The sequence below is a fragment of the Tachyglossus aculeatus genome, chromosome 10 (assembly GCF_015852505.1).
Source record: "Tachyglossus aculeatus isolate mTacAcu1 chromosome 10, mTacAcu1.pri, whole genome shotgun sequence".
NCBI classification, from domain to species: Eukaryota; Metazoa; Chordata; class Mammalia; order Monotremata; family Tachyglossidae; genus Tachyglossus; species Tachyglossus aculeatus.
The window spans coordinates 56,051,284-56,072,373 of record NC_052075.1 but is presented as its reverse complement, the minus strand read 5'-3'; the positions used below and the strand labels follow the sequence as shown (position 1 = coordinate 56,072,373).

Sequence of the window (21,090 nt, the reverse complement as noted above, 5' to 3'; positions counted from 1 at the left end):
CCTGTGTGTGGGGAGGGATACTGGGTCTGATAGGATGATCCTGCCTCAATCCCAGTGTTCAGCACAGTGAATAACACATAGTGTAGACTATTGTCTCTACACTGTAAGCAATTGAAATGACTGGGATGAGAACCTAGGTACTCTGACTCCCAGGCACATGCTCTTTCCGGTAGGCATGCTGTTCTGCAACCTTGGGTGAGTCACTGAATCTCTCTAGGCCTCACCATCACCATCTGTCAAATGGGGATAGGGTCCCAGCCCCTCCCCCCTGCACCCTCGGCCTTCCTCTTTGACTGGGACTCCTGTGTGTGGGGAGGGATACTGGGTCTGATAGGATGATCCTGCCTCAATCCCAGTGTTCAGCACAGTGAATAACACATAGTGTAGACTATTGTCTCTACACTGTAAGCAATTGAAATGACTGGGATGAGAACCTAGGTACTCTGACTCCCAGGCACATGCTCTTTCCGGTAGGCATGCTGTTCTGCAACCTTGGGTGAGTCACTGAATCTCTCTAGGCCTCACCATCACCATCTGTCAAATGGGGATAGGGTCCCAGCCCCTCCCCCCTGCACCCTCGGCCTTCCTCTTTGACTGGGACTCCTGTGTGTGGGGAGGGATACTGGGTCTGATAGGATGATCCTGCCTCAATCCCAGTGTTCAGCACAGTGAATAACACATAGTGTAGACTATTGTCTCTACACTGTAAGTTCGTTATGGGTAGGGAGCATGTCTGCTACTTCTGATGTATCATACTCTTCCAAGCATTTAGTACAGTGCTCTGCACATAGTAAACACTCAATAAATACCATTCATTAATTAATTGACTGTGCTGAATATAGCTCAGCTATTCTGCCTGGCCAGCTGCCCTATTTACATTGGGCCCTCTGTCTAATTTTTTCAAAGTGGCACATCTCACCTTTTCTCTTTTCCCTCTTCCCCCCAGGCTTTGTGATGGTGTCGGCCCTGTGAATATCTGTAAGTGTCCCCTTCTCCCACTGTGGGGTTTGGGGAGCTTGGAGCAGGAGGGAACCAGGAGAAAAAGGGGAGGAAGGGGAGAAGGGTCCTGGTTTGAGGAGAGGTTAATGGAAAAAGAGTCCCAGAGAAGAGGATCCTGGGGGTCCAGGGAGAGGAGATTCCTGGGGAAAGGAGGACCCTAGGATGGGGAGGAAGGGGAGGAGAAGAGAAGCAGTGTTGTCTAGTGGATAGAACACGGGCCTGGGAGTCAGAAGGACTTGGGTTCTAATTCTGGCTCTGCCACTTGTCTGCTGTATGACCTTGGGCAAATCACTTCACTTCTCTGTGCCTCAGGTACCTCACCTGTAAAATGGGGGTTAAGATTGTGAGCCCCATGTGTGGCATGGGCTGTGTCCAACCTGATTAGCTTGAATTTACCCCAGTGTTTAGTATAGTGCCTGGCACATAGTAAGCACTTAACAAATACTATAAAAGAAAGAGAGAGTCCTTAGGGAGGAAAGAGAGGAGGATTCCAGGGGTGGGGGAGGAAGAAGAAGGTGCTCAAGGGAGAAGGGTCCCAGGAGAGGAGGATGCCCGGGTAAAGTAGGGAGAGGATTATCCCGGAAGGAGTAGGATGAAGAGGGTCCCTGGGGAAACAGGGGAGAGATTCCAAAGGGTAGAGGGTAGGCTGAGGGAGTCCTGGGGGGAGTTCCAGGTGGAAGTAGGGATCCCAGCAGGGAATGAGGAAGATAGGGGAAGAATATTTCAGAGGAGGAGAATTCCAAGGTGGAGAGGAGTCCTTGAGGGATGATTAGGAGAAGGGTTCCCAGGGCCCCCAGCTCATACTTGGCAACTTCTCCTTGGTAGCGGTGAGCAGTTCAAAGGGAGCCAGCATCCTGTACGAGCCGTGCCCGGGGGGCACCCCGGTGATGAGGACCGACTTCTGTCCCATGCCCTCTAGCGTGGTGCGTGGGAGTGGCGGCTGCGGGAATCTGGTGGTCGGCACGGGAGAACTCTATATCCCCTGCACGCCCGTGGGCAGCTTCAGCTGCGGGAGCGGGAGGGGCTCGGGGTTGAAATTCGTCTCCCCCTGCTCTTCGGGGCCAAACAAATGATGAGAGGCCTTGTCTCCAGGGCGGGGGCCGAATTTCTAAGGGCACAAGCGCCTCCTCATAGCTTCTCCCTAGCTTTTCCCAGATGTTTCCACCTATTTCCTGTTGTCCCCCCTCCTTGGAATCAGATGAGTCTCCCCTCTCTCCTCAGGGTCTGACTACCACAGTGACCCTTTGGGGTCGCAGGCTTTGCCTCCATTCCCCACCCTTTTGTGTCCGCCACCCACCCCGCCATCCCTTAGGAGGTCATCAAGCCCCCTTCCTTTCTCCCTCTCAAGTTCCCCCTCACTCTCCAGGTGCAAGGTATTGGGAAATGAAGTGGGGGGGTGGGTAGTCCGATCTTGTGCCATCTGGCTCCTCAGGCTCAGAGCCTCTGTGTCACAATTATCTTGGCCTTGCCCAGAGGAAGGGTAACTGAAGGCTATTGATACCAAGACTGGGGAGAGAAGTGGGGCAGAATTGGGGAGGAGGGGGTGTCCCTGAAGGCCTCTTCCCCTCTCCCTTCCCAGCTGGGTCTCTACAAGTCTCAGGGAGCTCCTGGGCACTGCAGGGAGATCCAGGCAGTTTGTTTCTGGATCTTCAATGTCTGTCACCTCATGGTTCATCTTTTCTCTGTGCTCTGCAATAAACTCACTCCACTGATGCATGGCCAAAGGGCTTCCATCATTAAACTGGAAGAAGACAAGGCTGAGAGCTGAGTTGGGCCGGGGCGGGAAAGACTGAGTCATCCTTCAAGGGAGAAGGACCCCTCCATTTCCACTGGGTCCTTCAAGGCAGAATGGATTTATGTTAAAGCAGGAAGGATTTTAATTAGACCTAAGGGAGAATGTTCTTAACGGGAGGATTAAGAGACCCAGGAATGGGGGGATGGGGGGCGGGGCGGGGGGGTGGAGATGGAAGGAGGTTGTGAGAGGTGCTGCTTTTTCATTATTTGAAAGGTCCTGCGGTTTAAGAGATAGAAGGAAAGGAGGGTCTTAGGGAGAGAAGGTCCTCATTATTCCACAAACACAAATAGTTGGAGAATATGAGAAGGAGTCCAGGAGTAAAAGGTGGATGGGTATCAAGGAAAACAAATCCAAATCGTTACCATTAATTATCTGCACATCAGGAAGAGGCATGCTCATATTAACAAAAGCAACAGAAAACCCAAACTGGAACAATTTCTTGGGTGGAACTGGGCATTAGTGGAGGCAATCCTAGGCTTTGCCTGGATTGGAGGAGGAGGGAGTCCAGAGAGGTTGAAGAGAAGGCAGATTGCTTACGAAGTTAGAATTTACCACATATAATCATAATCCACTCTCTGTCAAATAGAGTTTGACTAACCGTTGAATGAGAAAAAGACTGACCCCTTGGAAAGTGTCAGACGTGACACTATGCCTCATCTGTCAGTCATTTCTTCCCATGTTCTTATGATGACCCTCTCCTGTCATCATCATCATCATCATCATCATCATCATCAATGGTATTTATTGATCGTTTAAGGTGTGCAAAGCTCTATACTTAGCTCTTGGGAGAGTACAACAGACTTAATAGACATGTTCTCTGCTCACAGTGATCTCACAGTCTCTCCTACCATGGTACCTCTAACCCTAACCCTGTCCTCTCTTGGGCCCTTGGCTCCCTCCCTGATTCTACCCTCAGCACTCAACCAACAGTTCAAGTGAGATGTAAATGATACACAAGAATACGCCTTTCTACAACTGACTGTGGCCCTTGGGAAGACCCTCGCTGGAGTTTTCTGCATCTCTGCCCCATCTAGGAAACTAAGCATAGCAAATGGGGAACCCCAAAAATGAAAGGAGAGAGACTAGGCCTCCCAGCTCCCTCCTCTGCAGTGGGAGGTGAACAAGACCCAGGAAGCAGGTGTCCTACCCTTTTCAAATCCAACCCTAATTCAGTATTACTCCAATTCCGAAGTCCCCTTTCACTCCCAGTGGTTTTAAGTTCCAATGGGAGTGATTTAAGTTAGACCAGAAAGATATGGAGGGGCCAGCTCAGAGCCTTAGTGTCTTGTCTTTTGCCATCGAATCATCTCCAACCCATAGCGACACCTCTGACACATCTCTCCCAGAATGCCCTGCCTCCATCTGCAATCGCACTGGTAGCATATCCAGAGTTTTTTGGTAAAATACGGAAGTATTTTGCCTCCTTCCATGCTGTAAACTTGAGTCTCTACCCTCGACTCTCTCTCACACCACTGCTGCCCAGCACAGGGGAGTTTTGACCCAGCTCAGAGCCTTAGTGTCTTGTCTTTTTCCATCGAATTGTCTCCAACCCATAGCGACACCTCTGACACATTTCTCCCAGCACGCCCTGCCTCCATCTGCAATCGCACTGATAGCATATCCAGAGTTTTTCTGGTAAAATACAGAAGTATTTTGCCTCCTTCCAGGCTGTAAACTTCAGTCTCTGCCCTTGACTCTCTTCCACGCCGCTGCTGCCCAGCACAGGGGAGTTTTGACTTGTAGCACATTGCATTCCATTAACTAGCCACTGCCCAAGCTAGGAATGGGAGGTGTTTGCCTCTGCTTGACTCTCCCTCCCATAGTCGAAACTGGTAGAATACTGGAAACTCTCCAGTTGCCACCCTGAGAGGGGAAGTGTCACCCTACCCAGAGTTTATTTAAGCATTTTTTCCATTTACCTGTGGCCATCCTCACCTTTCCAGAAGGAAAACATCAGCTGGCCCCACCCTTTTCTTCTCCCCTTTGTGATGTCACTTATGACATAACCTCTTTCCCGAAACCCCACCCAGTAGCCTGGAATCCTAGATGCTGACCCACTCTGCAGGGTGGAGTTAGGCCGACCCTCCCCTGCCCTCAAGGAGGTGACACTTTAAGCTGACGAGACAGATAATAGGGTATGATTTTTAAACTGATGAGACAGATAACTGGACACATTCCCCTTGTGGGTGTTTTTCTGCTTGGGTTGCACGGAAGGAAGGGAGGAGAGGGTTTAGGCCTCAGTCCCTCTCCCTGGCCCCTTCTGCTCTCCCTCGTCTCCGCTCCCCCTGCCCTTCTTCCCAGAGCTGGGGCACCAGACCTCCCAAGGGGATGTAAAGCTGACATTGGAGAAGAGAAGGTTGAGGAAGTGAGGGGAGCCCAGGATTTATGTCTATGAAGGACTGTCTCCCTAGCTACCCTGAGGAGAGAGTGGGGAATAAGATTGCATTAACTGGGATTTGCGTTAGACCCAAGGAAGACGAGAAGGGCTGAGATGATCTGGCCGGGGGCCTTCCAGGCCCAGAAATCCAGGATGGGCCCCGGCATCCCGGTCTGATTCCCGCCGGCTCGTTCTCTCCCGGCTAGCCGGGACAAGTAGCCGGGAGTCAAGCCGTGTCGGCGCCGGCTCCGGCTCCGTGTCTCCACACAAACGCTCCCCGGCGGGAGATGCCTTCTCCGGGGACTTCCCCCCTCTAACTCCCACACCCTCCCTGCTCCCTCGTCTCCCTCTGCCCTCCCTCCCCTCTGTTTCCCTTTCCCACCCGTTGTCTTCCCTCCAAAACTCGACTCGCTCCGGATGGGAGGGACCAAGAGACCGACTGCGGTCAGACCCTCTCCCTCCCCCCACCCCAGCCGGTTTCCGACCATGGGGTCCTGGCTGCCCCCCTCTCACTCCGCCCCTGTCCCAAATTGGCGAAGCCCCGAGTGGGACCCCAACTCCCACTCCCCGCCCCAGAACCCGGTATCCCCCTGTCTCTTCACCCCTCTTTCTCCCGGTCTTTCTTTTCCTGCTTCCTCTTCCCCTCCCACCCGACCCCATGGAGGCTCTGTCTACACCGGTCAAGTATCCAGATCATCCAGTCCCTCAATCCAACGTCCCATTGATGGGTATTAGACCCTAAACCCGCCTGTTTCTTTCTACCACCCCACTCCTTCCCCTGCAGACGACCAGCCCCAAGTGACCCAGAACTGCCCCATATGTGCGTGAATGTGGCTGGGCAAAGCAGTGGATTCTCTGGGGTTGGTGAGCGGATGGTTTTGGAGCTTCCTTCTTATTCTGACTGGCTACCAATCAATAAATCAATCAATGGTATTTATTGAACAGCATTTTACTATGGTACTTAGGAGAATCCAGTGCAATTGACAGACACAGCCTGGGAAGCAGCATGGCCTAGTAGAAAGATCACAGGCCTGGGAGTTACTTGCCTGTTCCGTGCCCTTGGACAAGTCACTTATATTATCTGTGCCTCAGTTCCCTCATCTGAAAATGGGGATACAATACCTGTTCTCCTTGTTTCTTGGACTGTGAGCCCCGTGTGAGGCCTGATGATCTTTAATCCCAGCTCTTAGTACAGTGCTTGGCACATAGTAATCATTATGATTATTATTATTGTTATTATTATCCCTACCATCAAGAAGCATACAGCCTATATATCCCGAACCCCCGGGACTTGTTCCTGTCTCCACCCACTCTCACTGTCTCTTTCTGCCGATCGTGGGGACAAAAGAGATGCCTGGATGGCCCGAGCCCTCTCCCACACTCCAAACAAAAGGATCCATCCGTGTTTCAAGGCCGGCCGGCAGTCGAACAGATCATCAGCGTGACTTAGTGGAAAGAGCACGGGCTTGGGAGTCAGAGGTCGTGGGTTCTAATCCCGGATCCGTCATTTGTCAGGTTTGCGACCCTGGGCAAGTCACTTGACTTTTCTGTCCCTCAGTTACCTCATCTACAAAATGGGGACTAAGACTGTGAGCCCCACCTGGGATAACCTGAAAGCCTTGTATCTCTCCCAGCACTTACAAAAGTGCTTGACACATAGTAAGCCTTAACAAATACCGCTATTATTATTATTATTACTATTAAAATTATTATTATTATTATTATCCTCCCTCAGCCAAATCATCATTCCAGGAGATGGGAGGTAGGGGTCAGGGGTAGCGGAGGTGTACCACGCAACAAGAGAAGCAGCGTGGCTTAGTGGAAAGAGCCAGGGTTTGGGAGTCAGAGGTCATGGGTTCTAATCCCGATCCGCCACTTGTCAGCTGTGTGACTTTGGGCAAGTCACTTCATTTCTCTGTGCCTCAGTGATCTCATCTGTAAAATGGGGATTAAGACTGTGAGCCCCACGTGGGGCAACCTGATCGCCTTGTATCCCCCCAGTGCTAAGAAAATTGCTTGGCACATTGTGAGAGCTTAACAAATAATAATAATAATAATGTTGGTATTTGTTAAGCGCTTACTATGTGCAAAGCACTGTTCTAAGCGCTGGGGTAGGTACAAGGTGATCAGGTTGTCCCACGAGGGGCTCCCAGTCTTCATCCCCATTTTACAGATGAGGGAACTGAGGCCCAGAGAAGAGAACTGACTTGCCCAACGTCACACAGCTGACGAGTGGCGGAGCCGGGATTCGAACCCACGACTTCTGACTCCAAAGCCCGGGCTCTTTCCACTGAGCCACGCTGCTTCCCCATTACAAATACCATTATTATTATTATTATTATTACTATTATTAATGAGGGCCGGGGGTGCCGTCACCCTCCTGTTAGCCTCTTAACCTTCCAGTGGCGAACGGCCTGTTTGCGTTTTACGGGAACATAAAGTTGATGCCATTCTAATGGTCATTTGCGGGGAGGATTGGGGCTCTAATGCGTGTAGATTTATGGGACATTAGGTTTGCGGCAACAGGCGTGTCCCAGATTAACTCAGGGTACTAAAGGCATGGAGGGTTTCAGTTTACCACCCCAAGCTCATAAATGCCAATGAATAGTTTCCCCCCTGCTTTTATGGGGCCAAACCTCAGGCCTTCCCCGTTCATAAAAGAAGGAGAACGGAGCTCCTGAGTTCCACAGGCCTCTCAGCCGCCGGTTCCCCTGCACCCGCTCCGTTTTCCGACTCTGAGAGACATCATGTCCTGTCGTTCTCTGCTCTCCGGCCGCTGCGGCACATCGAGTTTCAGCTCCCGCTCGGCTTTAGCTCCTCGGACTTCCAGCTGCCACCGCATCAGCACCGTCTCCTGCCGGAGCGGGACCGGCTCTGGCCGGCGGGGGCTTGCGGGCTTCGGTAGCCGCAGCGTCGCCTCCCTCGGGGCCTGCTCGCCCCGCATGGCCGTGGCCAGCTCCCGCCCTGGGCGCTGCGGGTTAGGCTTCGGGGGAGGCTACGGAGGGGGCTACCGGGTGGTCGGTAGGGCCGGAGCCTTCGGCTACCGCTCCGGAGGCGTGTGCGGGCCCAGCCCGCCCTGCATCACCACAGTAACGGTCAACGAGAGCCTGCTGACCCCGCTCAACCTGGAGATCGACGCCAGCGCCCAGCGCGTGAAGCAAGAGGAGAAGGAGCAGATCAAGTGTCTCAACACCAAGTTCGCCGCCTTCATCGACAAGGTGGGGCTGGGGGATGGTGCGGAGGATGACCCTTTTGGGTTTGGACGCTGAGAGGTTTGCCTGGCGACTCCGGGCCCCGCTTGGCATCTGCTCCACCCGGACGTTTCGTTCCGAGGGTTTTCAGCGTGGCTTAGTGGCTTGGGAGTCAGAGGACTTGGGTTCTAATCCCGACTCCTCCACTTGTCTGCTGTGTGACCTTGGGCAAGCCACTTCACTTCTCTGGGCCTCAGTTCCCTCATCTGCAAAATGGGGATGAAGACTGGGAGCCCCACGGGGGACAACCTGATTACCTTGTATCTACCCCAGCGTTTAGAACAGTGCGGCATATAGTAAGCACTTAACAAATACCATTATTACTATTATTTTCACATCTCTGTGGATCGAAATGGGTTGAAAATGGGCGGAAGGAGGGAGGGGATGGGACTTTTCCACACCCTTTCATCTCAGTCAGCAGTTTCCGTTACGGAAGCTGTTCTGCTTTCTCCATCGCGGCTCCTTTGTTATGTCGAAGGAGGCCGTTTTCGTCGGCAGTTAGAGCAGGGTTTCTTCACCTCTTGGATTACCGCTTCCAGAGGATGGTGGTTTTTGAGATACACCGTGATCGGGTAGCCGGGATGTCCTCAGAGAAGCTGGGAGGAGGAGAGGGGGGCGGTCTTCAGCAGCAGATTCCCAGGGTTTGGAGTGCATTGCAACACAATAATAATAATTGTGGTATTTGTTAAGCGCTTACTATATGCCAGGCACTGTCCTAAACTCTGGAGTAGATACGAGATAATTGGGTTGGACGCAGTCCCTTTCCCACGTGGGGCTCAGAGTCTTAAGCCCCATTTTACAGACGAGGTAACTAAGGCATAAAGAAGTGATACTTGTCCAGTGTCACACAGCAGATAAATAGCAGAGCCGGGATTAGAACACTTGTCTAATCCGTTGATTTTGGGAATACTTGTTGGGAGCGGGGCGGGGGGAGTGAGCAGCGGGAGGAGAGAAAGAAAGAGCAAGAGAGAAAGAAGCAAAGAAAAGATAGCTCTAAAGAGACAAAGAAAAAGAAACAAACAGCTAGGGAGACAGGGAGGCAAAGATAGCGATTGAGAGACAGAGAAAGAGTAGACAAAAATGGAGGCAGAGACAGAAAGACAGGCATAGAAATAGAGACAAGGATAGAGAAATAGATAGAGAAAACAAGAAAGAGACAGGGAAAAAGAGGAAGACACGGAAATTGGGACACAGATAGAGACAGAGAGAAAAAGAAAGGCAAAGAGAAAGAGGCAGGTAGGCACAGATATAGAGACAAAGATAAAGAGACAGAGTAAAATGCACAAGACAAAGTGAGACAGAGATAGAGATAGGACCGGAAATAGAGACAAAAATAAAGTGACAGAGAGAAAAAGACAGAGAGAGGGGCAGAGAGAGAGAGAGATGTTTAGGAGGCTTCTGGGGGTCGCACTTAGGCTCCAAAACAGCCTAGAAATTAACCAGATTAACCAAAGTGGCCACTCAGGGACGAATAGACCCTTTTGTAGTTTGCATTGTTAAGCACTTACTAGGTGCCAGGCACTGTACTAAGAGAAGAGGCAGAAAGTGCAGCTAAGCATCCTTATAGCCAACTCTTACGTAACCCAAACCCATAAATTTTTAATGGTGTTTGTGAAATGCTTACTATAAGCCAGACATTGAACTAAACGCTGGGATAGACAAAAGATAATCCGGTTGGACACAATCCCTGCCTCTCCTGGGGCTCACAATCTTAATCCCCATTTTACAAGCACAGAGAAGTGAAGTGGCATGCCCCAGATCACACGGCAGACAAGTGATAGAGCAAGGATTAGAACACAGGTCCTCAAATTCCATTCCAAAGCCATTAAAAAATGATGGGTTTAGGTTATATAGGAGTTTTCTATAACGATATTTAGCTGCATTTTCTGCCTCTCCACTTGGAAAGGGAAGAGCGGGGGTGAGAGTCTAACCAGGGCTGGTAAACTGGGGCTAATATTCTGGGAGGTTCTCAGAGAAGTTGTTGTGTAAACGCTTGGATGATTTCTTTAGAAACCATCTTTTTTCTTTTTTAAAAAAGTCACCTATTTTTACAGGGAAAAGACGGTCTAACAGGAAATTGATAAGACTCTGTAATGAAAGTCTGGAAAAAAATAGAGCATTGGATGGGAACTTTATATCTTTGGGTCAGATGCTGAAGATTGTGGGTGGGGGGGGAAGGAGTTACTCTCCCGCGTTTATTCACAGATCGTGAGCCCCTTGAGGGACAGGGTCCGTGTCTAATGTCCGTGTCCTTGTGTTTTCCCCCAGCGCTCCCTGTGCGCATTAAGCGCTTAATAAATATTGTTACTGCCACCAGGTGCGTTTCCTGGAGCAGCAGAACAAGCTGCTGGAGACCAAATGGCGCTTCATGCAGCAGCAGAAGAGCACCAAAAGCAACCTTGAGCCTCTCTTCGAAGCCTACATCCGCACCCTGCGGCAGCAGCTGGACAGCGCCACGAGCGACCGCGCCCGGCTGGAGGCCGAATACTGCCAGATTCAGGGGGTCCTGGAGGGACTCAAGAAGAAGTGAGAGGGTCTGGGGGGGTCCCAGGAGCCGGGGCTCGGGAGGCCGGGGGGTCTGGGAGTCGGGAGTCGGGGTCCAGGGGAGGGAGCTGGAGCTGCGCCATGGGGGTCGCGGTCGGAAGGCATGGTGGTGGAGAAAGGGCTCCACGTGCTGAATTTCCTCTGGAGCGGCCCTCGGGACCTCAGCTCGGGTCCGCCTGCGATTTCGCCTAGTCGCCCCATCCCGGTCCACTGGGACTCTTAGCCACCGCGTCCTGGGAACGAGAAGGATCCCTTTGGCCCCGTCTCCCGACCTGATGATCTGTTTAATTTGTGAGGATGCAGTTGGCTGTCCTCGAGGCTCAGTATAACCTCCAGGAGACTCCTTTAACGTTTCTCCATCTCTGCCTCTCTGTCTCTGTCTCTCTCCTATTTTGCCTGTCTTTCTGTTTCTCCATGTCTCTCTGCTTCTCTCTCCTTTTCTATCTTTTTCTCTGTCTCCCTGCCTCTCTGCCTCTCTGATTTTTGTCTCTATCTCTGTTTCTCCACCTGTCTCTTTCTCCCTTTCTGTCTTCGTCTCTTTCTATCTCTTTCTCCTTGGGTCGGTCTTTCTATCTCTGTCGCTCTCTGCCTTTCCCTGCCTCTCGAATGCCTCTCTCTGATTATACCACTGTCCGCTTCTCCATATGTCCCTGTTTCTTTCTCCCTTTCTCTTTGTTTCCGTTTGACTGTCTTTTTATCGCTGTCTCTCTGACTCTGTCTTTTATTTCCGTTTCTCTGCCTTTCTCTCTCTCTCTCTCTCTCTCTCTCTCTCTCTCTCTCTCTCTCTCTCTCTCTCTCTCTCTCTCTCTCTCTCTCTCTCTCTCTCCTACCCCACTTCTCCCCCAGATACGAGGAAGAGATCGGGCTCCGGGCTGCGGCAGAGAATGAATTTGTGGCACTGAAGAAGGTGATGTCAGATATCTCTGGGCCTTAAAACGGGGGATTAAATTCCCTACCACTCCCAATGCTCCCTGTCTCATTAGCCAGTAAACACTGTGAGCAGGGGAATGTGAGGGAAGTTTTTTTTTGGCTGTGCGCCAGCCTGGAAGGAAACCATAAGGTTGGGGCCATGCAGTTAGGGTTTCTCTGTTGTACTATCGTGTCCTAGTTTGTGCATCGTGATTGGCTCAGGAGGCTGCCTGCTTGACAGCTGCTGCCCAAACTACTGCCAGCTCTGGATATCCCTGGCACTGAACTGTCTGGACCCAGGGGCTGTCCAGGGAACTGGGGACTGGAAAAGCCTGAAGTGCAGAATTAAGGCCTGATTATTGTCTGGGGGCAGGAGGCTAGACGAATTGACCTCTTGAGGTTCCTCTGAATCAGTGATGGGACTTTCCAAGGTCAGGGAGAGAGGCAGCACAGCGAGATAAGAAGTCCTGTCTGGAATCCTCCTACCCAAAGAAAGGGAGATGCTCGAGTTCAGTAAGGAGCAACCAAGGAACAGTAAGCAACTGAGGGGAGGAAAGTTCAAGGAACTAGGGGTATTTAATAAGAACAGGGGAAGGCTGAGGGAATGCTGACACCTCGTCCTCCCTGAAGGGCTTCCAAGTGTCAGGAACTGACCACTCTATTCTCCATTCCCTGGATAACTTTAGCCACGGGGCAGACCGCTCATTAAAGGCTTTTGGCTCAGAGACAGGGGGCTGGATCATTTCATCTCCCAAGACCCACCTCCCAGCTCTAGGAGTCTGTGAACCAACGGATGTTCTCCTCCTCCCTCCTCTCCTAGGATGTGGATGCGGCTTTCCTGCACAAGACAGACCTGAAGGCCAACGTGGACGCCCTGATCCAGGAGATTCACTTCCTGAGAACTCTCTATGAACAGGTGAGCCCTTCCCTCACTCAGCCCCACCCCGGCCTCCCCACTTTCATTCATGCCCCCCAAACCAAGGTCTCTCATTATAAGCATCAGTGATGGTATTCATGGCTGTGCTGTAATTTAAGAGCTTGGTAAGCAGCACAGAAGTACCCTGCCCTCGCAGAGCTTCCACTCTAACTGGGGAGACACAGCACTTAGGCTGGGAACAGCCTGGAGTAGCATTTCCACGGTGGTGATGGCTCCATAAGCAGTGTAGCCTAGTGGCTTAGGAGCCAGAGGTCCTGGGTTCTAATCCCATTTCTTCCACTTACCTGTTGTGTGACCTTGGGCAAGTCACTTAACTTCCCTGTGCCTCCATTTCGTCATGTGTAAAATGTGGATTTAATACCTATTCTGCCTCCCTCCTTGACTGCGTGGGCAGGGATTGTGCCCAATCTCATCTCATATTTACCCATGTGCTTAATAGTGTTTGGCATATAGTAAGCACTTAACAAATGCTATCATTATTATTACTATTAGTGCTCTGAAGCAGTAGTAATAATAGTGGCTATTAAGTCCTTTTTGTTTGTAGAGCCTTATAATAGTAGTAGTAATAGTATTTTTAAGTGCTTACTCTGTACAGAGCACTGTACTAAGCACTAGGAGAGAATACATAAATGGGAATTAGATGCAATTTTTGTTCCTCGTAATCTAAGAGTAAAAAGTGTGGAAAAGGGGCTGGAGGTAGACATATCAAGAATGGTGAAACCATGTACACAACTCAGACAATTATGCAAAATAAAAGCAAAATCATCAGGATGGTCTATCGAGAGGAGAAAGGGCTGAGGGGAGTCCTGGTGGCAAAGGGGTGAGGCAGCTTCTCTCCAGGATAGTGGGTCCTTCAAGGAAGCCCACAGAAGGCGCTCAGTATACAGTCTTGATTGCTAGGTCTGAGCACATGACTGCTCTCCTGTTCTTGTCCTCTGCCCTCCCCACAACAGGAGATTTGCCAGCTGCAGTCCCAGATCTCTGACACCTCGGTCATCATCAAGATGGACAACAGCCGCGACCTGGATCTGGACAGCATCATTGCCGAGGTCAAGGCCCAGTACGAGGAGATCGCCCAGCGCAGTCGGGCCGAAGCCGAGTCCTGGTACCAGTCGAAAGTGAGGGGCAGATTTGACTGACACACGAAGACGCATGGGGCTGATGGACAGTTTGGAGGGTGGGGGGATGGAGGAATTGGAGGAAACACACTGCTCCAAGCCCCACCCCTTTAAGGATGTTATCAGTCAAAAAAAGCACCACTCCAGGAGGCTCTATCCTTAGGTTGGACAGCCTGAAAACTTTCCTGGTCTGCTAAGGGGAGGTAGTCCAGTCCAGTGGAAGAGACCTTTATAGAAGGAGGAAGAAGGAGGGGGGAATATCCAGGAGTCCCAGGGCACATGAGTTGGGTTGGCTAAGTCACAGTGTAGAATGGGCGATGTGTAAATCTGTGACAATGAACCCTGATCTCCCATAAGAAATCGTGGAAATCAGGCAGCAGGCCTTTAGTCTCACATCCCCTGGTGCTGGGTCTCTCAGAGCCCCTGGTTCTGAATTTTGGGTGGAGTGGGAGAAGGAAGGCTGAGGGTGCATATGGTATCTTTAAGCCTGGGGAAGAGCAGAAGGGGAGAGGGAACAGGGCCAAGGCCTACTCAGCAGCCCGAGTGAGGGCTTAGATTAGGTGAACCATTGTTTGGGGTAGACACGACTCCAGGCTGCACCCTACATCCTGCCAACCCTGGATCACCTTTAATCCCTTCTGCCCCCTGCAGTACGAGGAAATGCGGATCGCGGCCGGCAAGCATAGCGACAGTTTGCATAGTAGCCGCAACAATATCAACGAGTTGAACCGACAGATCCAGAGGCTGAGGGCCGAGGTGGAGCACGCCAAGGCCCAGGTGCGGTAGGAGGGTGGGGCTGAGATGGGGGCGGGGACACGGCAGGGAGGAGGCGAACCAGATGGGGTACACTGGCCTGTAAGTGGGTGTCTGCATCTCCAAACTGTCCAGAGATGGTCACATGGGATTGTCAGAGAGAGGAGGGGACACAACTCTGCCCTCAAGGGCCTGCCAGTCTTATGGGGGAGACAGGACACACGCACCCCACCCTCACCCCTATGCTGAGTGCTGGGAGAGGGGCAGAGAGAAGAGAAGACAAACGTCTTACCTTCAAGGGGCTGCCAGCCTGATGGGACACATAGGACACACACATACACACACACACACACACACACACACACACACACATTGGGTACAGGGGAAAGCCGGCCAGAGGAAACACGGGTTCTGCCCTCTAGGAGCTGCCACCCTGATGGGAAAGACCCATGTTCAAAGGGGTACAAAGTACCAGAAACAGAAAAATTGAACCTCATTTTCAAAGAACTGCAATAAGAACTGTAAGGTTACCAGGACAACCGGAGCCAGCTTCCTGAAGGAAGTGGATTTTTTTGAAGTAGCATTTAGAAAGAAGGGAGGGGGCTGAGGTGGTGAAGGGGAGCGGGGAGGGCATTCCAGGTGGAGGGGATGGCATGGCGATGGGTGGTAAGCAAGTTGTTTGGAAGGACAGGACGTGGGGTTGGTAGCTAGGGGCCGTTAAGTGGCCTAAAAGACAATGAGAAGACTAAACACCTCCGAGGGAAACACGTCACGATGCTTCATGTTTTAGGAGCCAATAAAACTCTGCTCCTCCAGGGTGGGGCTAGGAAAGGGACCAAGGATCCAGGATAATCACGCTCCACTGTTCTGAGTCAACAGAACCATGATTCATGTCCACCTTGTTGAAGAAACACACCCACCCATTGGGGCAAGGACCAACGAGGCTCTCTTGATGAAGAGGGTGAGGATCAGGGACCATTTATTCGGTTAATTATCTAGTTCCCTGGTGTATTCCAGTCACAAACATTCTTCCACTTCAGTGGTCTGGAGAGTTTTGGGGAAAGTTGATTCCAAAGCCTGAGATGTTCCAATGTCCAGGGTCAAAAGACACTATTTTGTTTGAGTTATCCATATAATTGGTCTTATTGGTTGAACCCAAGTTGCCCACAAATTTGCTGATGTTTCCAGCCTCTTCTAACTTCTGGAGCAAATGATAAGAACTGTGGTGTTTTCTAATCATTTTGTAGAGCCCAATCACTGTGCTAAACGCACTGTGCTAAGCACTGTGCTAAGAATCAAGTCTGATACAGCTCTTGTTCCACACGGAGCTCACAGTCTAAGAAGAAGAGAGAGCAAGGATCGTCTTTCCATTTTACAGAGTAGGAAGCTGAAGCTTGGAGAGGTTAGGTGACTAGCCCAAGGTCTTACAGCAGGAGTGTAGCAGAACTGGGATTAGAACCCAGGCCTTCTGGTTCTCACTGGAACTTCGATGCTGGCTTGGAACTCATCAACACAGCACCAAAGCTATGAAATACTGGGGCTTATCAGTGGAACCCAAGCTAAGGAGTTGTCCAAACCAGATCGCTCAGGTCTCAATACTCCCTTCCCAGGATAATAATAATAACAATAATGGCATTTATTAAGTGCCTACTATGTGCAAAGCACTGTTCTAAGCGCTGGGGAGGTTACAAGGTGATCAGGTTGTCCCACGTGGGGCTCACAGTCTTAATCCTCATTTTACAGATGAGGTAACTGAGGCACAGAGAAGTTAAGTGACTTACCCAAAGTCACACAGCTGAAAATTGGCGGAGTCGGGATTTGAACCCATGGCTTCTGACTCCAAAGCCCATGCTCTTTCCACTGAGCCATGCTGCTTCTCTATAACACTTCCCTAACACTAAGCGCTTGGTAACTACAGGTTGGCAACATATAGAGACGGTCCCCACCCAACAACGGGCTCACAGTGCCCAGTGGGATTGCTCAGTATTCCTGACAGCGACATCCTGCCTCAACAAAAAGTCACCAATTCCCAGAAAACCCTGGGAATGCCTCCCAGCAGCCTCCCAGAAAACCCTGGGAATGCCTCCCAGCAGCCTCCTCTCTTGGCTTTTTTCTAAACTGCAGGGAGAGGGAAAACATACAGCACTGGGGAATTCGAAGGAGGAAAAATGAGTGGATTTTGAAAGCAAATGCCTTCTCTCCCTTCTGCAGCACTGCAAGCTGGAGAAGGCGGTGGCGGAGGCCGAGCAACAGGGTGAGGCGGCCCTCAGCGACGCCCGGGCCAAGCTGATGGACCTGGAGGCCGCACTTCAGCAGGCCAAGCAGGACATGGCCTGCCAGCTGCGCGAGTACCAGGAGCTGATGAACGTCAAACTGGCCCTGGACATCGAGATTGCTACCTACAGAAGGCTGCTGGAAGGAGAGGAGAGCAGGTAAGCCCATTTTCCTATTTCGGCAAGAGAGGGTTTCCTAATGGTATTTGCTAAGTGCTTACTATGCGCCAGGCACTGTACTAAGCACCGTAGTAGATACAAGCCAGTCAGGTTGAACACAGACCATGTCCCATATTGGGCTCGCAGTCTTAATCCCCATTTTATAGATAAGGGGACTGAGACCCAAAGAAGTGGAGTGACTTGCCCAAGATCACACAGTAGATCAGTGGAGTTGGGACTAGAACCCAGGTCCTTCTGTCTCCCAGGCCCAGGCTCTATCCACTAGGCCACGCTGCTTCTTAGACACCCAGAAGGACGGAGGACTCCAGAATGCATTGGACCTGGGCTAGGCATGTGGCTGCCTGATAATAATAATAATAATAATGGCATTTATTAAGTGCTTACTATGTGCAAAGCACTGTTCTAAGCGCTGGGGACAAGGTGATCAGGTTGTCCCACGGGAGGCTCACAGTCTTAATCCCCATTTTACAGATGAGGGAACTGAGGCCCAGAGAAGTTAAGTGACTTGCCCAGAGTCACACAGCTGACATTTGGCAGAGCCGGGATTTGAACCCATGACCTCTGACTTCAAAGCCCGTGCTCTTTCCACTAAGCCACGCTGCTTCTCTGTGGCTTGGAGGCAGAGGCATGGACCGATTGACCTCCAAGAGAGGGTGTTCTGTCTTGGGGAAATCCATATTAATGTTAATACTTTTAGTTTCCTGATCTAACCTGATCTGTACTTTTCCATCTCTCCAGGCTGTGTGAGGGCGTTGGTCCAGTGAACATATGTAAGAATCTCTTATTTCTCCATTCTATTGTATTACCGAGTTGAGGGTGTTTACTGGGGAGACCGAGAGTGGGGTGGTTCAATGGCAACATAATCCAGGGAAGCGCTAGAAAAATCAGGGAGGGTCCAGGTCTATCCTGAGCCCCTGAAGGCTCCCAGTCTGGCAGGGGAATCCAGAAAGATCCATCTGCAGGGGCGGGAGAGGGATGGATGAGAAGGACTTTCTGATGGGAGGGTCAGTGTTGGAGCTGCTGGGGGTGAGGAGGGTGGCCTGTAGGTTCTTCCAGGCAGGGGGTGAGTGTGGGATGGCAAAGGGAGTCCGTGGGTGGCGGGGGCTTCTGTCCTCTACCAGTGCGTCCACTGTCCGACCTGCTTGGGCCCTGTTCCCTCTCCAGCTGTGAGCAGCTCCCGCGGTGGGGTCGTGTGCGGGACGGAGTTGCCTTTCACCACCACCACCACCTCCTCCTACACCCGCAGTGGCGCCTGCTTCTCCAGCAGCAGTGGGAGCCGGGTCACCAGTGCCCGGAGTAGCGGCAGCGGATGCGGGCTGAGCCTGGGCCAGGCCAGGGTGTCCATGGGCGCCAGCCGAGGGGCCTGCGGGGCCTCCGTCGACCCCTGCCTGCCGTGCCCCATGCCCTCCGGGGGCTTCAGCAGCGGGAGCAGCCGGGGCTCCAGTGGCCGGTTCATCTCTGTCTCCTGCTCCTCGCATCGGGCCCAGTTCTAGTTGCGGAGAAGCCTCAGGAACCAGATGGAGAGAACTAGGCCCAGAGCCGCATGGTGGGACCATAAGGATGGGAACATCTCCAAATCTCTCCCTTCTTTTCCCTTCTCATCCCCTCTTTTCCTTCTCCCCTTCCCTTTCCTCATTCCCCCCATCCCATCCCCTCCTCTTCCCTTCTCCCTCACCTCCCACCTCCTCCTCCTCTGGCTACCATTTTCCCCATTGATATCTGTTTGCACTGGTGTCTGGTTGCCATGAATTGCACTCTGCTTGCTAGGGTTTTGTGTTGTTTTTGTGGGTGTTATGATTGAGCCGGGGCTGGCACGTGATCTGGGATATACCTTATGCCTCCAGCGACCCCCTGAGATCAGGAAGGCAGATGTTGGAGCGGGGATAGTGCGAGGGGGGCTGGAGACCTTGTGCCAGACCTATCTACCTGATTATGAGCATGTGGGTGTGTGTATATGTTGTATGTCTTTCTTCAATAAACTTGCCAAGCTGATGAACATCAACGCACCTGTGTCTTGTCAGTCATTCAGTCAATCATATTTATTGAGCACTTATTGTGTGCAGAGAACAGTACTAAGTGCTTGGGAAAGTGCAATAGAACAATAAACAGACAAATTCCCCATCCATGACAAACTTACAATCTAGAGGGGAAGACAGACATTAATATAAATAAATAAATAAATAAATAAATAAATAAATAAATAAATAAATAAATAAATAAATAAGTTACAGATATGTCCATAAGTGCTGTAGGGCTGGGAGCGGGAATGAATAAAAGGAGCAAGTCAGGGGATGCAGAATGGGCAGGGAGAAGAGTAAAGGAAGGCTTAGTCAAAGAAGGCCTCTTGGAGGAGATGTGCCTTCAATAAGGTTTTGACTTGGGAAGGTGGCTGAGTAGAGCCCGGATCAGCTCCAGATCCTTGGAGAGTTCTTAGTGGGGAGAAGAGAAGCAGCATAGTTTAGGGGATAGAACACATTCCTGGGAGTCAGAAAGACACAGTTTCCAATCCCAGTTCTGGCTTGTGTCTGCTGTTTGATCTTAGGCAAGTCACTTCACTTTTCTGGGTCTCAGTTACCTCATCTGTAAAATGGGGATTAAGACTGTGAGCCCAATGTGGGACACAGGCTGTGACCAACCTAATTAGCTTGTACCTACCCCCGTGTTTAGTACAGTGCCTAGCACATAGTAAGCAATTTACAAATACCATAAAAATGCAGAGTCGATGGAGTGTGGGGGCTGCATAGGGGAAGTGAGGAATTAGTTAAGGAAGGCCTTTTAGAGGAGATGTGATTTTAGGATAGTTTTGAAGTTGGGGAGAGCACTGGTGGGGCTGGGGATCCATTGAGATGTTACCTGATTTTTATGGACCTCGCTGCCTGGTCTTCTCACGGCCCCCAGGTCCCAGTGTTCCTGGCCTATCCGAGTCGACTCCCAGCCTCAGGGATGGGGCTGCTCCTAGATTATGGTGGACAGAGAAGTGGGGAGGTCTCTCTGGGCAGAGGGAAACCTAGATTATGGTGGACAGAGAAGTGGGGAGGTCTCTCTGGGCAGAGGGAAACTGGGGGATCCAATAGGGAACGGTCCCACTGAACCAAGACCTGAGTTCAGCAGAGGGTGACCCCAACCCATTACCTTGAATGACATGTCAGTACCTGGACCCTTCCTCGGATTCCCCTGCAATCCAGATCTGGTGCTTCTGAGAAGCACCATGGAGTAGGGGATATAGCACAAGCCTGGGAGTCTGAAGGTCATGGGTTCTAATACAGCTCCACCATTTCTCTGCTGTATGACCATGGGCAAGTCACTTTTCTAAGCCTCAGTTACCTCATGGGGATTGGGCCACAGGGACTGTGTCCAACCCAATTAGTTTGGATCCACCCCAGCGTTTAGTACAGTGACCGGCACAAAGTAAGCACTTAATAAACACCACAATTATTATTTTTATTAGCCCTAGTCCACTGCAGCCGGATGGCATTGCCACGGAGTGGCAGGAGATCCGGAGCTTTGGAGCAGTAACCCACGGGGAGAGATTAGCAGCCTCCCTGTAGCCCGAGGAGGGGCCAAAACCTCCTGGGGCAATGTTCAAGCTCCGTGAGAATGGAAGCCGAGGAAATCCCGGCTGGGAGAAGAAGGGAGAGTTGGACAGGCATCCATAAATCTTCCCGACCACGAAGAAGAGGACCCCATCCAGTCTTGCCTCTGGTTCCCTAGGCCTTAACCTCCTTCTGTGTTTTTCTCAGTCCCTCTGTCTCTCTTACATTGAGTCTCATCTCTGTCTCTCTCTCTGAGTCTCTCTGGCCCTTGACCCCCAGAAGGGCGAAACTTCACCCTACTGTACCCATAAACTTCTTACAGAGTTTTGTAGCTCCAAAGCACTTAGGTACAGGTGTGAAATTTTATTTATTTGAACTGATGTCTGTCTCCCCTGCTTTAGACTGTGAGCTCATTGTGGGC

At 51.3% G+C, this 21,090-nt stretch overlaps 1 protein-coding gene across 2 annotated transcripts; it reads left to right on the top strand.

Annotated features, from left to right (window-relative positions):
• Window positions 1-7,918: 7,918 nt before the first annotated feature.
• LOC119932997 (keratin, type II cuticular Hb5-like) lies at window positions 7,919-19,115 on the top strand. 2 transcript variants are annotated; one of them, XM_038752149.1, is made up of 10 exons: window positions 7,919-8,153; window positions 8,205-8,389; window positions 10,740-10,948; window positions 11,813-11,873; window positions 12,696-12,791; window positions 13,766-13,930; window positions 14,582-14,707; window positions 16,895-17,115; window positions 17,875-17,906; window positions 18,301-19,115. In XM_038752149.1, exons 1-10 carry the CDS (start codon window positions 7,919-7,921, stop codon window positions 18,627-18,629), a joined length of 1,659 nt encoding a protein of 552 aa, XP_038608077.1. In that variant the 3' UTR covers window positions 18,630-19,115. The 2 variants fall into 2 exon arrangements, with proteins under 2 accessions (XP_038608077.1, XP_038608075.1); XM_038752147.1 differs by having other exon boundaries at window positions 7,919-8,389.
• The last annotated feature ends 1,975 nt before the right edge of the window (window positions 19,116-21,090 follow it).

Bases quoted from the DNA above. Each gene is read 5' to 3' on its own strand.
- LOC119932997 (XM_038752147.1), top strand. From the start codon at position 7,919: ATGTCCTGTCGTTCTCTGCTCTCCGGCCGCTGCGGCACATCGAGTTTC. The intron at 12,792-13,765 runs GTGAGCCCTTCC...TCCCCACAACAG, and splicing joins TGAGAACTCTCTATGAACAG to GAGATTTGCCAGCTGCAGTC. The intron at 17,907-18,300 runs GTAAGAATCTCT...TTCCCTCTCCAG, and splicing joins CGTTGGTCCAGTGAACATAT to CTGTGAGCAGCTCCCGCGGT.